Source organism: Argopecten irradians, chromosome 2 (assembly GCF_041381155.1).
Source record: "Argopecten irradians isolate NY chromosome 2, Ai_NY, whole genome shotgun sequence".
Lineage (NCBI taxonomy): Eukaryota > Metazoa > Mollusca > Bivalvia > Pectinida > Pectinidae > Argopecten > Argopecten irradians.
Window position 1 is genome coordinate 64,931,642 of NC_091135.1, and position 17,035 is coordinate 64,948,676.

Below are 17,035 nucleotides of genomic sequence, written 5' to 3' on the forward strand. Positions count from 1 at the left end.
TAGGACAGGGGCAGGTTAAACCTGTTCAGGCCAAAGTAGAATCAATTATAGATTTTCCAACTCCTGGATGCAAGAGAGAGCTGATGAGATTTCTTGGTATGGCTGGATACTACAGAAAATTTTGTCAAAATTTCTCTGTTATAGCAGCTCCACTTACTGCTTTGTTAAAGAAAAATGTCAAATTTGTCTGGTCAGACGAATGTAAGTCTGCCTTTGAGAAATTGAAAGCCATACTATCAAACTCACCAGTTCTGACTGCTCCAGATTTTAATAAACAGTTTAAACTGTTTGTTGACGCCAGCGATGTAGGTGTTGGTGCTGTTTTGATGCAAGAAGGTACTGAACAAATTGATCATCCAATTTGTTATTTCTCGAAAAAGTTTGACAAACACCAGAGAAATTATTCCACCATTGAGAAAGAATGTTTAGCGTTGATTTTGGCCTTGAACCAATTTGATGTGTATCTCTGCACGACAGTTGTGCCTGTGTTGGTCTTCACCGACCACAACCCTTTAACATTCATTGGGAGAATGAAAAACAAAAATCAAAGAATTCTCAGGTGGAGTTTGACTTTGCAAGAGTACAACCTTGACATCAAACATATCAAAGGGAAAGACAATATTCTGGCTGATGCTTTATCAAGGATTTAAATGTAACTTGATATTTTAAGAAAGTTTCCTTTCCAACATCCTCGATACTCTAGGGGTTCCGATCACTTACGATCTCTACACCCCTGGACTATCTCATAGTGAAATTGAAGGCAGCTCAGCTGAAAATATTTGACCAATCACAGACCAGCAAAGATTTCCTTTGAAGACTACAGAGAGAGCGACGCCTAACATCAAAGCCACACAGTCAACCACAGTGTACCGTTATACGGTTCTTTTGATATACATCAAAGGACTAAATTACCTGTTCTGTTCTGTTGCCTCCAGTTTTACGATGAGATAGTCCAGGGGTGTAGAGATCGTAAGTGATTGGAACCCCTGGAGTATCGAGGATGCCTTTCCAAGAAAACTTTCTTTTCTTTAAGGAGGGGTGTGTAATGTATGACACTACATACATGTTGTTATTAGATAAGGGAGATAACTCCTATAGCTTTATTATCAATACATCCTATAAAGATCATATCATTGATTTAGGTTATAGAATTTCTAGAATATTATCATGTATAAACAAATATGTTTGTAAACATATTGATTATAAGTAGAGATCTAGAATGATCTATTTTCAGAAAGTTCTGTGTGTTTATTTGTTTACTGTTTTTAGTGAGATATTTCTAGAAGTAGAAGGTTCTCCAATATTCTTGAATAAGGGTTTAGCTATATATACTCCAATTGTCCAAAGCTAATCAGAACTGTAATGAGACCTGTAATGAGACATATCAAGAATTGTACAGTGCCATATTAGATTCTATCGGGAGAGCTATTGTGACTTTATCTGTGGATTATTACAACACTTTGTGTGGATTTATTCATATTGCCTGGAACTTTACAAATCATCTGTGGATATTCATTTTCCTCCTGGATTTATGATTATTGTTAATTTGAAACCTGGAAGGATCAAGGATTATACCAGGACATTCGCTTACAGATAAGTAACACTTTAAATCATCGTATTACTCTTGTACCACCACCAATTACTTTAGATATTGTAAACCATCTCTGTATAATATTGTATATATAATTAAATTGTGTTTTGAATTTAGCTGCTGGTTTCTCGTTTCTGTTATTCTGGGTCATAACACTTAAAACATGTAAGTTATTCAGTGATGTATAGAAATGTTTGCTTTGTAGATTTGATGCTAAAGACTTGGATGTACTACTGGCAGAGGTTGTGCTTCTGAACACAAGGACAGAATTATATTTACGATTTTTTAAGCGGCGCGCCTTGGTAAGCATTAGTTGACCTGTACCTGGAAATTATGATTATATTTCTGTAGGAAACTAAATCTAAAATAAATTGATTTTTACTATTATCTTAATTTATTTTATATTTAATATGATATTTCATCAACTGGTTGTTTGGCCAATTCAGTGTAATGAAAGTGATTGTGACTTTGATTTCTTTCAGATTGATATAGAAGCAGCTACACAAGGCCAAACAGGTATTGTTTTCTCAGTCTGTATGTCATAAATACTTTATAGTAGGAAAGATAAAAAGAAGAATGTAAAGAATATAGTGAATAAGTAAATTTGATGTCACTGTATGATCATTTACTGGAGCTTATTTTGTTTGTGTAATATGGAATATTATAGTTATACTATACTGTGCTTAAATGATAGAAAGGCTTTTAGGAGCTTTTTGAAACGGAACTCCACTAATGTCAAGGATTCTTTGAGATAGTTCTTAACTCCAATTGATTTTTATTAGTCTGTCTTTGGTCGATATTGATCATATTTTATGTAGTCAGTACATCTGATATGCAGACATTAATCCAGAATTTCTTGTTGACAGATTTTAAGGGATCTGATGTGAATACATTCCTAGTTAACTGTGATCTTAGTCGATTGATGCAGGAACTGATCGGTAACTACATAATGATGGAGGAGTTCTTTATGAGAGAGATGGTCCTAAAGGTAATCTTCTTTTAAAAAAATGTTTGTTTATGACTTATTTTAACAACATTGATATGAACTTGAATTTTGATTTCCACATTTGATGATTTGTCCTAGTAACATGATATCTAATTATTGAGATACACAATGTCCATTATATCTGCTCCTTTCCAGGCTGTGTCTGTGGACTCGGTGGACGAGGGCGCTCAGACTTCAAGTATGGTGGATGACAGCTTTTTTATTGTCAAAAAATGTGTAAGGTATGCTCACATGTTTCAGTAATTGTACCTTTTCACTTGTCACATCAATTATTTTGAATAAATACATATACATCAATAAGTTCACTTTTAGTATCCTTATGAAAGCATCTTTACAGTTTTACAGTCACACCTGTATATAAAGACCATCCAAGGACAAGAATTACCACATGGTCTATATACACAGGTCAGACTGAGTTGGACCTAAGAAAGCAGTTCTTTAAGCAGGTGCTCTGCAGAGGTTACTGTTACAGGTTTTACTGGTAGAGTTAGACGTAGTTTATTTTGAAATCAACTGTATTCCTATAATGAACTTCAGATCAGTAAACAAAGTGTTTAGTAGCTGCAATGTTGTAGCTCTTAAGACTTCTAGACAGATAGTGGTGTCGTCTTAAGAAAAGTATTTTAAGCCTAGTATGTATATAAATGTATATTCGTTCTAAGTGTTGAAGACTACAAGGAGTTCACTAAAACTGTCAAATTGCTATAATCAACAACAATTTTGAAACCAATATTTTTATTCGTCCCATACTGTTATGTATTTTCTGATTTTACCATTCACAGACGTGCCATTTCCAGTTCGAGTGTGGACGGTGTGTGTGCTATGCTGAACCATGCTTGTACACTGTTAGAACAGGACTTCCGTGAGGTGCTCTTCTCCAGGCTAAGGTCTGGATTCCCATCAGGGTTTGACTTTGTCCAGGCTTACAATATGGTCCAGTCCAGTATTAAAGGAAATCTCAAGACGTCTGACACCGAGCAGGCCAAAACCTTATTTATAGTGAGTGTCTCACCTACCATGGTGGTTCTTAGACCTATGGAATTTTAATTCTTACTAAAATGTTTAGGATTTTTTCTCTAGGTAACCAGTACAAATTGTACTTTTCACTTTTTGCCTTGCAAAACCATTGTCCATGAACTCCGCCCCTGGCTTCAGCTTTTGTAGAGTTTCCATAGAGTTATTATCAAAGAAGGATATAGGTATTTGGCCCAGATGATATTTTACATTGTCATTGTTTTTAATTCCAGGTTAGTTTAAACAATGCAGAAGCAACCTGTGAATATTGTAAAGCTCTGAAAACAAGTCTCAACGTAAGTACAACAAACAGTTGTCCTACACTGAAGCGAGTTTTAAACTTTCAGTATTAAACTTGATAACATCCAGATGCAACTATGGTATCCTATTCTGCAATATTACAACCATTTAATATATTCTTTGTATTGATATTGAAAAGAATTGATTTGAACTATTAATTTCAGTTTAGGAATTTTGAACTTAACAACCAGCATGCTTATTGATTTTCATATTTTGATTGCTCTAGTAATACATGATCGGCATGTAAACTTGTAAAGGGATAGATTGTGAAAGAAGTAATGCATGTGCTTGTACTTTGCTCATGTAAATGAAACAATGCTTACATTTGATCCATCCATGTAAAACGGAATACTTTATAAGTATGGATGTCATTTTCTGGTAATTTTTTTTTTTATCTACACAGGATGAAGTTTCAAAACTGTTTAATCAATGTGAAGAACAAAGCAAAGCTAAGTTAGAGGTAAGTTATTATCAATCAATGTTACATACCTGTTAACCCTCCGGGATTCTCTGGGAGTCTCCCACAATTTCAAAACACCCCATGGCGCAGACACGTGACCATCATGTGATGAAGCATTCTGCTGTTTGGTTAACATAAATTTAAGTACAATGTATCGGCGATAATGATGCAGAAGGAGATTGAAAGTAAAAAAAGAAAAGTAATGGCACAGACGAAACATATTTTGATGTCATTACTTTAACAGGGTTTATGCTTAAACATCACAAGTAATAATGATAAGCGACACGTAGCGCCTCAGTTGGATTGTTGAAAATTTCGCTCCTGCGCTTTTTCCCGAGCTTTCTCCCGCATTGCAATTCCTGAAAGATGACAGGTATGATGTTGTCACAGAAACATGTATCTTGATTTTTTTCTTGTTTTTCAAATACTATACATTAAGATCAGTAGATGGCTTGTTGTAGAATGTCATACACAACCACTCAACCTTATAACTTGGCCCTGGCAACATCGGTGATTTATCAACTCAAGGAAGTGATATAACTTCGGCCTTGAGTTATATCACTTTCGTGGGTTGATAAATTACCGTATCCACCTGAAAACAGGTCGATATCTGTTTTTTTATATGGCATGTACATGATGTTCACCATTTGACTACATGTATATGTACATGTATTTCCACTTCATGATATCCCCCCTCTCCCTGATACTCAATAGTTCTGTTGAATAATTTGAAAGAGAGAAATGAAGGCTGATAATATCAATAAAATAGAGAAACTCCACGAAATATATTTTACCTTTTACTTGAAAAATCTGACAAAAATTACGCACAAATGTTGGCAGGGTCACATTGATTCCAGTAAACCTGCTGCTCTCCGCCACATCTCGCTGAATGATGACATCACAATAGATATTTGATGTCACGGAAAATTCCCTTTACATTACATTTGGATACAACGTGGACTCATTGGAATCTTATATCAACCTGTGAAGTGATTGTGACATCATTGTATATGAAATCACAATGCAAGATTTCTATATTTGGGTACGACCTGTGGGTTTTGAATCTTTTATCAACCTGAGATGACATCACAATGCATAATTCAGAATTTTCTGGTGGATATCATGTTGTGTCGTGGCAGGAAAGTGTAGTTTCAGCTAAGTAAGAGCGAACAAAACACACAGCCATATCATAACTTATGTTACAGAGCTGTATGTCAGACCTAATAAATGATATCTTATGTTACAGAGCTGTATGTCAGACCTAATAAAGGATAGCCATATCATATATCTTATGTTACAGAGCTGTATGTCAGACCTAATAAATGATATCTTATGTTACAGAGCTGTATGTCAGACCTAATAAATGATATCTTATGTTACAGAGCTGTATGTCAGACCTAATAAATGATATCTTATGTTACAGAGCTGTATGTCAGACCTAATAAATGGTATCTTATGTTACAGAGCTGTATGTCAGACCTAATAAATGGTTTCTTATGTTACAGAGCTGTATGTCAGACCTAATAAATGATATCTTATGTTACAGAGCTGTATGTCAGACCTAATAAATGATATCTTATGTTACAGAGAGCTGTATGTCAGAACTAATAAATTGTATCTTATGTTACAGAGCTGTATGTCAGACCTAATAAATTGTATCTTATGTTACAGAGCTGTATGTCAGACCTAATAAATTGTATCTTATGTTACAGAGCTGTATGTCAGACCTAATAAATTGTATCTTATGTTACAGAGCTGTATGTCAGACCTAATAATGGTTCTTATGTTACAGAGCTGTATGTCAGACCTAATAAATGATATCTTATGTTACAGAGCTGTAGTCAGACATAATGTATTATGTTACAGAGCTGTATTCAGACTAATAAATGTTATCTTATGTTACAGAGCTGTATGTCAGACTAATAATGTTTCTTATGTTACAGAGCTGTATGTCAGACCTAATAAATTGTATCTTATGTTACAGAGCTGTATGTCAGACCTAATAAATTGTATCTTATGTTACAGAGCTGTATGTCAGACCTAATAAATGGTATCTTATGTTACAGAGCTGTATGTCAGACCTAATAAATGTATCTTATGTTACAGAGCTGTATGTCAGACCTAATAAATGATATCTTATGTTACAGAGCTGTATGTCAGACCTAATAAATGATATCTTATGTTACAGAGCTGTATGTCAGACCTATAAATGTTATGTTACAGAGCTATGTCAGCTAATAAATGTATCTTATGTTACAGAGCTGTATGTCAGACCTAATAAATTGTATCTTATGTTACAGAGCTGTATGTCAGACCTAATAAATTGTATCTTATGTTACAGAGCTGTATGTCAGACCTAATAAATTGTATCTTATGTTACAGAGCTGTATGTCAGACCTAATAAATTGTATCTTATGTTACAGAGCTGTATGTCAGACTAATAAATGAAATCTTATTTACAGAGCTGTATGTCAGACCTAATAAATGTATCTTATGTTACAGAGCTGTATGTCAGACCTAATAAATTGTATCTTATGTTACAGAGCTGTATGTCAGACCTAATAAATTGTATCTTATGTTACAGAGCTGTATGTCAGACCTAATAAATTGTATCTTATGTTACAGAGCTGTATGTCAGACCTAATAAATTGTATCTTATGTTACAGAGCTGTATGTCAGACCTAATAAATTGTATCTTATGTTACAGAGCTGTATGTCAGACCTAATAAATTGTATCTTATGTTACAGAGCTGTATGTCAGACCTAATAAATGATATCTTATGTTACAGAGCTGTATGTTGGACCTAATAAATGATATTTTATGTTACAGAGCTGTATGTTGGACCTAATAAATGATATCTTATGTTACAGAGCTGTATGTCAGACCTAATAAATGATATCTTATGTTACAGAGCTGTATGTCAGACCTAATAAATGATATCTTATGTTACAGAGCTGTATGTTGGACCTAATAAATGGTATTTTATGTTACAGAGCTGTATGTCAGACCTAATAAATGATATCTTATGTTACAGAGCTGTATGTCAGACCTAATAAATGGTATTTTATGTTACAGAGCTGTATGTTGGACCTAATAAATGATATTTTATGTTACAGAGCTGTATGTTGGACCTAATAAATGATATCTTATGTTACAGAGCTGTATGTCAGACCTAATAAATGATATCTTATGTTACAGAGCTGTATGTCAGACCTAATAAATGGTATATTATGTTACAGAGCTGTATGTCAGACCTAATAAATGATATCTTATGTTACAGAGCTGTATGTCCGATCTGTCAGCTGTCGGTAACAGGTATAAAGATGTAGTAGACTTTGGTTTCTCACAACTCAACAGTAGCGCTGTTAAACCACGCATTAAACCACTGACGGACAACTTCTTGTCTACCAGTCACACCATCTCGGAGGTAAATAGCCAGATATTCAATTCTACTGGAACCATGGTCTAGTTTCAATAAGCCATAAGTGTTTTGAAAAAGGTTCCAATTTTGTTTTCATTTTATGAAATGTATACTTGAGTGATATAGCAGGTGAGCCGCTAAGATGATAAAAGTTAATATACATATAAGTTAAAGTCATTACTCCTAGGTGATACTGGAGCTAGGGGGCTATTTTTAACAGTGTAATTGATTGTTTATTGTATGACATTTTAGGAGGAGTTTTCCAACTATGAGGCTAATGATCCCTGGGTACAGAACTTTATCATGGAGATTGACACAACGCTCGGCACCTTCAAGGTATACTTTTGGAATGTCATGGCAATGTTTGTAAAATGAGGGAGCATATTGTGTTACCAATGTCTCTTTCTACCCTTTCACATCCTTTTGGATTTAATATGGAGACGGGAATGTGTGTCTAACAGACAATTTTTATTTATCTGTAAAATTTACTCCTGTCCTAGGAATGTGTAGATTTTATGAAGATAAATGAATAAGATATGTCTGTGGCTTGTCTAACCTGACGCTACCAAAATTGGTACGCTACCTAAATTGGTACACTTTTGATGTCGCGGCTCAGAAGCAACTGTGATAAGGTGAGCAAGCTGATACAGCAATTAGACAACTGAAGTATGTAATCTCGGCTATGATTGGTTGGGATAGCTCCGTGGGCATGGCTAAAATTACGCAGAAAATAGCAACAACATACAACACTACCACATCTTTTAATCGATATTATCAAACATATCATATCTATAAAAGTCTCAGTCACAACAGTCTTTTCCATTGTAAATAAATTTACACATATCCACATTTCTCCAACAGATTAAGAAGAAATGAATCTTTGGTTTCTATTATGATAGCAGTTGTAACTGTGTTATTCAGTAAGTCGTACGTTAGCCGTGGGTTTTTAGCCCACCATCATCAGATGGTGGGCTATTCAAATCGCCTTTCGTCCGTGGTCCGTCGTCCGTCCGTCCGTCCGTTCCGTCCGTCCGTCCGTCCGTCCGTCCGTTAACAATTCTTGTTACCGCTATTTCTCAGAAAGTGCTGAAGGAATCTTTCTCAAATTTCACATGTAGGTTCCCCTAGGACCCTAGTTGTGCATATTGCATTTTGGGACCAATCAGTCAACAAGATGGCCGACCGGCGGCCATCTTGGATTTTGATAGTTAAAGTTTGTTACCGCAATTTCCCAGAAAGTACTGAAGGAATCTTTCTCAAATTTCATATGTAGGTTCCCCTAGGACCCTAGTTGTGCATAGTGCATTTTGGGACCAATCAGTCAACAAGATGGCCGACCGGCGGCCATCTTGGATTTTGATAGTTAAAGTTTGTTACCGCTATTTCCCAGAAAGTACTGAAGGAATCTTTCTCAAATTTTATATGTAGGTTCCCCTAGGACCCTAGTTGTGCATATTGCATTTTGGGACCAATCAGTCAACAAGATGGCCGACCGGCAGCCATCTTGGATTTTGATAGTTAGAGTTTGTTACTGCTATTTCCCAGATAGTACTGAAGGAATCTCTCTCAAATTTCATATGTAGGTTCCTCTTGAACCCTAGTTGTGCATATTGCATTTTGGGAGTGATCGGTCAACAAGATGGCCGACCGGCAGCCATCTTGGATTTTGATAGTTAAAGTTTGTTACTGCTATTTCCCAGATAGTACTGAAGGAATCTCTCTCAAATTTCATATGTAGGTTCCTCTTGAACCCTAGTTGTGCATATTGCATTTTGGGAGTGATCGGTCAACAAGATGGCCGACTGGCGGCCATCTTGGATTTTGATAGTTAAAGTTTGTTACCGCTATTTCTCAGAAAGTACTGAAGGAATCTTTCTCAAATTTCATATGTAGGTTCCCCTAGGACCCTAGTTGTGCATATTGCATTTTGAGACAGATCGGTCAACAAGATGGTCGAATGGCGGCCATCTTGGATTTTGATAATTAAAGTTTGTTACCGCTATTTCTCAGAAATTACTGGAGGGATCTTTCTCAAATTTCATGTACAGGTTCCTCAAGGGGTCTAGTGCATTTTTCGGTCAGCAAGATGATCGACAGGTAGCCATCTTGGATTTTGATAATTGAAGTTTGAAGTTACTGCTACATATCTCAGAAAGTACTGGAAGGATCTTTCTCAAGTTTCATATATATTTATATAGTATGCAGTAAAAGTTTGAAAAGCAGGGAAAAGATCCCTCTTTCTGTTGTCAGACATAGATCATTCTTTGGTGGGCGCCAAGATCCCTCTGGGATCTCTTGTGATAGTTAAAGTTTGTTACCGCTATTTCTCAAAAAGTTTAGAAGGGATCTTTCTCAAATTTCATATATAGGTTCCCCTAGGGTCCTAGTTTTGCATATTGCATTTTGGGACCGATCGGTTAACAAGATGGCCAACAGGTGGCCATCTTGGATTTTGATAGTTAAAGTTTGTTACCGCTATTTCTCAAAAAGTGCTGAAGGGATGTGTCTCAACTTTCATATGTAGGGTCCCCTAGGATTCTTGTTTTGCATATTGCATTTTGGGACTGATCGGTCAACAAGATGGCCGACAGTCGGCCATCTTGGATTTTGATAGTTGAAGTTTGTTACTGCTATTTCTCAAAAAGTTTAGAAGGGATCTTTCTCAAATTTCATATGCAGGTTCCCCTAGGACCCTAGTTGTGCATATTGCATTTTGGGACCGATAGGTGAACAAGGCCATCTTGGGTTTTGATACTTAAAGTTTGTCATTGCTATTTCTTAGAAAGTACTATAGCGATCTGTCTCAAATTTTATATATAGTGTGTTTGAAAAAGTTTGAAAAGCAGGGAAAAGATCCCTCTTTCCATTGTCAGACCTAGATCATTCTTTGGTGGGTGCCAAGATCCCTCTGGGATCTCTTGTTCTGTAATCCATGTCTCATGAGTTAAAATATATAGTCCGCTACATTAAATCCAGAGACTGATATTTATATAACAAACTAACACCTGGCTGCAACAACGTAGCTCTGAACGACGGACAGATGGTTGTCTTTAGAGCTACGATTCCGTCACATTGACCGTAGTGTTGCAAAACATCCAGCGGTGAAAATGATGCAATTCACCTGTGCCTTGTAAATTTGCAATTAAATTCAACAATATCCAACATTTCTAAAATAAACTAATTATCCTTTTACCCACCTTCATGTCTAAATTATATTTGTAAGCATATTTTGACTCCCGTCTCTGATACGGTTCACTTGGCCGCCATGAGGATTCTCATTATTTTTTTTGAATAACCTACACACAATTTTTTAGTACGAAAGATCATTTCACAGATTTTTTAACTCGAGTTTGAACAATTATTTTGGGTAAAATCCAAATTATATTGGTATTTATTAAGTTTCACAATGTTTATTCTGAGTTTGGTTATACTTTTTTTAACTTCAAAACTTTTTACCTGTTGAATGTCTCATTTCGTCACAGTTTCTGGTAAATCATAAATGGCGGTGTATTTGGACAGAATTATGTATGTGTTGTGCTTGCCAATTATAGTTGGCGAAACATTTTAATCGGCAGATTTGTTATTTGAAAATTTTAACATTTACATATAGGTATTATTCGGGAAATGTATTTGTATCAGCCTGAATGTGGATCACATCGAGGCTTGCAACACTAACAGACTAAGGTAAACTGAAGAGCAAGGTTACATAGGCCACACCTTTCAGTCGCTGCGATAGCCAATGACAGGCCTTGTTACTAATGGCGCTGGGTATCTCACAGCATCATTAAACCTGCTATGTGACCGACTTAGCCAGAGAGCGAGCGATTACATCAGTGACACCCCGAACACCTGTTGTATTTTGACAGTAAGGTGCCTAATAGTAACTGTGACATTTTTCATATGTCATTTTCTTTCCTGTTGCTTATTATTTCTAATTAAACATGAAAATAATGAAATGGTGAAAAAATCCGACAAACAACGTCGTGTGACAACCCTAAAAACACCATATATTTGAAAAAAAGGAAAACAATTGTTGAATGGGATATTTTTGACAGATATGTGACTTAAATAAACTAAAAAAATTTTTGAACTTTCCTTAAATGAATTCAAACATTTTTTATCAAATCAAATTTAGGAGGGGTACTCAAACCTGCTGAAACACAGAGCTGGACCGGACATGCTTCAAAGCTCTCTATTTATAAATATATGCACTGCTGACATGTAAACAAATCGTAAAATTAAAACTGAAGGCATCTATTTGTAGAATCTTATAAAGAAAAATCTACATTCGAAGACATGTTAGAAAATTTTAACAATTATCTTCAAAAAGTGTACCAAGTTGGGTAGTGTCATGTTAGCTTATAAAAAGAACAAAATCCAGGTCACTTACCAGCATTTACAGTGATCAGCTTATCATATAATATATAGCTAACAATGTTTCATTGCTCTGTGTAGAATTCATTGTCACCTGGTAATTACGACCGGTTTGTCAGTATGATAACAGCTGAAGTTACATCACAGCTGGAGAAGGCAGTTCTAAAGATGGCATACAACAGGGTAGGTAACTCTCTTATTTTGTCTTTAATATTAATAAATTAGTATCTTCAGTTTGGTATTTTGTAGGGTAGATAATTCTTGATTTTGTTTTGTCTTCTTCCTAAAACAATTATATTTTCATGATATGACATTCAAAAGGTATGTGTTTTGTCATCATCAAATCAATAGAGGAACAATCTTCAGTGAAAAAATGTAGAGCATTGTATTATTTTCCTTCCTTTCATCAGAGACATCTTCAAATCATACATTCTTCATAATTCAATGTTATTATTACAGTATTTGAAAAGATGAGCATAATATAATTATATTACTTATTTGACCAAGTTCAGTGTCAATGCTAGTGTATTCTAGAAGCTTATGTGAATCCATTTTCATCCACAGCTGGGTGGACTTCAGTTTGACAAGGAGTTACGAAGCCTAGTCGGTTACCTCACCACCGTCACCACGTGGACGATCAGGGACAAGTTTGCTCGCCTTACACAGATGGCCACAATCCTTAATCTAGAAAAGGTGAGTGATCAGTATGGTCTGATTCAGTACCTAAAAGTCAATGAACCATACAACAGGCTATAGTCTGTAGCCTCTTATTAACCAAGAGTTAGCTAGTTTACCTCGATATGTTTAAAGTGTAATGATAGATCTTTTATGTAGTGATACTATCTATAAGGTTTTATTTAGGACTCATTGTTGGAAACATTATGTGAACAACATATTCCAAGATAACAATTTGTTAAGTGGTTAGCTATCATGCTGTTAGTGATGATATTATAGATCTCTCTTTGACATCCAGGTAGGGTTATGACACTATGTACTTAGAGTGTAAGATCTATCCTCCTATAGGTCACAGAAATCCTGGACTACTGGGGACCAAACTCGGGACCACTAACATGGCGACTCACTCCTACAGAAGTCAGACATGTACTCTCACTCAGGTAAGATCTGTCGATTATACACCTGTTGACAAGGAGACTATCAATGTCTAAATCATGAGTGACCTGTTGATGTACCATTAGGCGAACATGATTGATTTCAGCATTTACATAATGTACAAATTGTGCTAAATAAAGATATGTGTTCATTCACTAGTTGGTCATCAGCTCTCATCCCATTCTATGTGCACAATGTCAATCCCTAGGAACCTGAATTACAGATTAACATTTAAAAGATTTTATTTCTAATTCTTTAAACAGAGGCAATTAAATATGTTTCATACATCAACATCTTATCTGTATGACATATGTCAGCATAGAGACATATGAATGTAGGGGAGGCAATTATACATATAAACTGTGAATTCCTGGGAAGTGATTATAAAATGATATTGTCCCTACAGATCCTCTACAAAGAAAATCGATTATTTTAGATATATTTATTATAATTCAATTTTGCTTGTTACGAGCATTGTCATTGGCTTAAAAAATTTACTTTATCAGCTCATAAAGGAAAAAATGACGTCGCTGTTTGTAACATACTTTGCTTCTGATTGGCTGAGATGACGGCGTAATGATTTCATAGACAAAAGAGTCCAAAAATGAATTTTGAATATTGAAGAGGTTATCTTTAGTAAATTGAATTATAAAGATAACTTTGATTAGATCTTTTATGTTTTGGAGATATAACACAAAAATCTGAGTGTACTCTAGTCATAAATTTAGAGTACACTCTGATATTTGTGTTATATCTCCATAACATAAAAAATCTATTCAAGTTAATCCTTAAATACAGGGAGTTTATGATTAGAATACCTCCCTGGTTACTTGTAACCTAACTGTAATGTACAATTCGGTTTATTTTCCATCCTACAGGGTTGATTTCAGAAGTGAAGATATAAAACGGTTAAAGTTATGACGGAGGAGTAAAGCTGTCCACGGGATGTGAGCGAGAGAGAAAGTGCTATTCAACTATGGCTGTGCAATTGTAAAGATTTGTGTGTTTTATATCAAAGTGCTGATCATTCCTACTTGGAGTTGGATATTTTCACTGTGATGGTAGGCTTTTGTTTATAATAATTGGTTTGGTGATCTTTGTCACAAACATATCCCCATGTACTTTATATCATTACCATTCTGGTGAGATTTCATAACCAAGTTGGTGTGCTTCTAGAATAGTAGGTAGTAAATAACACTTTGATTTTGTTGATATTTTTTTTGTTAGATAAACTGATCTCCACTAAATACTCTTTATTATATGTAATTAAACAATCTAAGGTGAAATGTCCCACTAGTTTGAGGGGATCAGCAGTTGTGCCATTAGTTCAAGAAGTAGTCTTATATTTAGAGTCTATGTTGGGCAATGACGTCCTGATTAATCTGCAGTAAGTCTTTATCACTTCAATCTGACTTGTCCCAAACTTACTTATTTCGTCTTAATAACACCACACAACAATGGAGGACAGAAGTTCTGTGTGATTGTGTTGTATTTTATAGGTCCTTCAGATGTCCTAGTTATAAACAATATAGAAACATGGACAACTTTATCCTCTATTTAGTCCCCCAGTAACATATTGTAATAGGCTCTGTATGCTGATGTTTGATGCAAAGACTAGGTTTATGTTTAGTCAACATTTTTTTTATGTATGCTTAGGTAAGAACTACAATTTCTTCTATGGGTGTAAGTCGTGGGTATCTCAGGCTTGTCTTCTTAATGTATTACATTAATACATGTATGTACCAAGATCTGCTGGTGAAATGGTAATATAATCAGTATTCTTATTCAGAGTCCCCTGAAACGTACTCTCTGTACACCCGGTTAAGTACAAAAGTTATGTGATGTAGGTATGAAGTGGTTCCTATACGGACGAGGTTGCACTCGGTGTATGTCACATGTGAGATAATCATTTATAAACTATGAATTATATTGAGGCTTTTCATAGTGGGTGATATAAAATGGTATTTAAAACTCCAAGTTATTATTATCATAATCAAAGTCAATTGTTGTAGATTTCTTACATATCATATTGATTTAAATATAATATTTTATATGAATTATTTAAGCTTGATTGATGACAAGCTATCCTGTGTTTGTATAATGTATAAGAGTTTTCTGTCCTTGCAGGTGGGTATTGATAGCATTTGTGAGCATTTAAGCATTATTCTCAGTATTTTTTGGGGTTATAAAGTCATAGACACAAAAAACAGAAGGACATTATTTTAGAGTCTATGAAAAAAAATGTCCGTCCGTTTTATATAATAACCTCAAAGATCTAACCAATAGAAATGAGTGTAACGTATGAAATTAAATTATAACAGCATATTAGGTTTCTGAGAAAACACAATAAAATTAATTACATGTACTGCACATACTCGTGATCTTACAATCGATACCTACCCACAAGGGGATAAAACTATACCAGTAATATAATATATACACTGAATATTTCATATGCAATGTAAGAAATAGACAGTAATTAATCTTTTAATTAGCTTGTATGTAACCATTTATTCTTACCATTTAAATTGTATATGCTTGTTTAATGTTACGATTTTAATAAGTTATGTCAGCAAAGTTTAATTTTACTAGTAAATCTATACAGGTTCCTCAATGACATAAGGGGGTCCATGTTTATAAATAACATGTAGATACAGTGTAGTTATTAAAGAATAAATAATGCAAGTTGTGTGTGTAAGAGAGAAAGTAGATTATATGTGATAATAGAGAAGAGTATTTATATGTGTACTTTGTCTTGTTGCTGAAGATTGTAGAGTAAGAGTGCAAGTCAGCGATAAACTGTATTTGCTATATCAATATCCATCGTGAAAATCTACAAGTTGCCAGTTCCCACGAGTGAAATTGGTTACATAATTTTCATTTCATAATTATCTGTAAGGTAGGCATTTTGTAGTAATACAACATAAAAGTTATCTGGTTACAATATATTACCAGTATACATTTTGTACTTGTTTTGATAAAAACTTGTTTCTCCTGAAATAAGGTTTTATGATTTCCTCTATGAAACTTTTGTTTTGCACCCGAGAAGTAATTACTGTAATGATGGAACCTTATAAATGTATGAAACACCGAGCACATTGTATCACCATCGATAAATTATCAGAATGACTGCATTGATTTTGTGATGGAGCTCTATGTGGAATGTGTATGTATGGTCAAGGACTGGCGACTGTCAGTAGCTATATGTGGAATGTGTATGTATGGTCAAGGACTGGCGACTGTCAGTAGCTATATGTGGAATGTGTATGTATGGTCACGGACTGGCGACTGTCAGTAGCTATATGTGGAATGTGTATGTATGGTCAAGGACTGGCGACTGTCATATCTGCATACGGACTGGCGACTGTCAGTAGCTATATGTGGAATGTGTATGTATGGTCACGGACTGGCGACTGTCAGTAGCTATATGTGGAATGTGTATGTTTGGTCACTCTGGTTAGAGTTTATATCTGCATGCTGAGATAAGGACTGGCGACTGTCAGGAGCTATATGTGGAATGTGTATGTATGGTCACGGACTGGCGACTGTCAGTAGCTATATGTGGAATGTGTATGTTTGGTCACTCTGGTTAGAGTTTATATCTGCATGCTGAGATAAGGACTGGCGACTGTCAGGAGCTATATGTGGAATGTTATGTTTGGTCACGGACTGGTATATGTCAGTATCTGTATGTATGGTCAAGGACTGGCGACTGTCAGTAGCTATATGTGGAATGTGTATGTTTGGTCACTCTGGTT

General features: G+C 35.2%; 1 protein-coding gene across 1 annotated transcript in view; it reads left to right on the plus strand.

Annotated features, from left to right (window-relative positions):
• The window catches only part of LOC138316229 (conserved oligomeric Golgi complex subunit 4-like), a 50,348-nt gene extending 33,734 nt beyond the window's left edge, over positions 1-16,614 (plus strand). Inside the window, 13 exon segments of the mRNA XM_069257831.1 lie at positions 1,797-1,893; positions 2,074-2,107; positions 2,458-2,579; positions 2,733-2,818; positions 3,380-3,596; positions 3,845-3,907; positions 4,315-4,371; positions 7,653-7,799; positions 8,046-8,129; positions 12,249-12,350; positions 12,732-12,860; positions 13,191-13,282; positions 14,156-16,614. Of these exon segments, the coding sequence (XP_069113932.1) occupies positions 1,797-1,893; positions 2,074-2,107; positions 2,458-2,579; positions 2,733-2,818; positions 3,380-3,596; positions 3,845-3,907; positions 4,315-4,371; positions 7,653-7,799; positions 8,046-8,129; positions 12,249-12,350; positions 12,732-12,860; positions 13,191-13,282; positions 14,156-14,198 (1,273 nt within the window). The 3' untranslated portion in view covers positions 14,199-16,614.
• Positions 16,615-17,035: the final 421 nt, after the last annotated feature.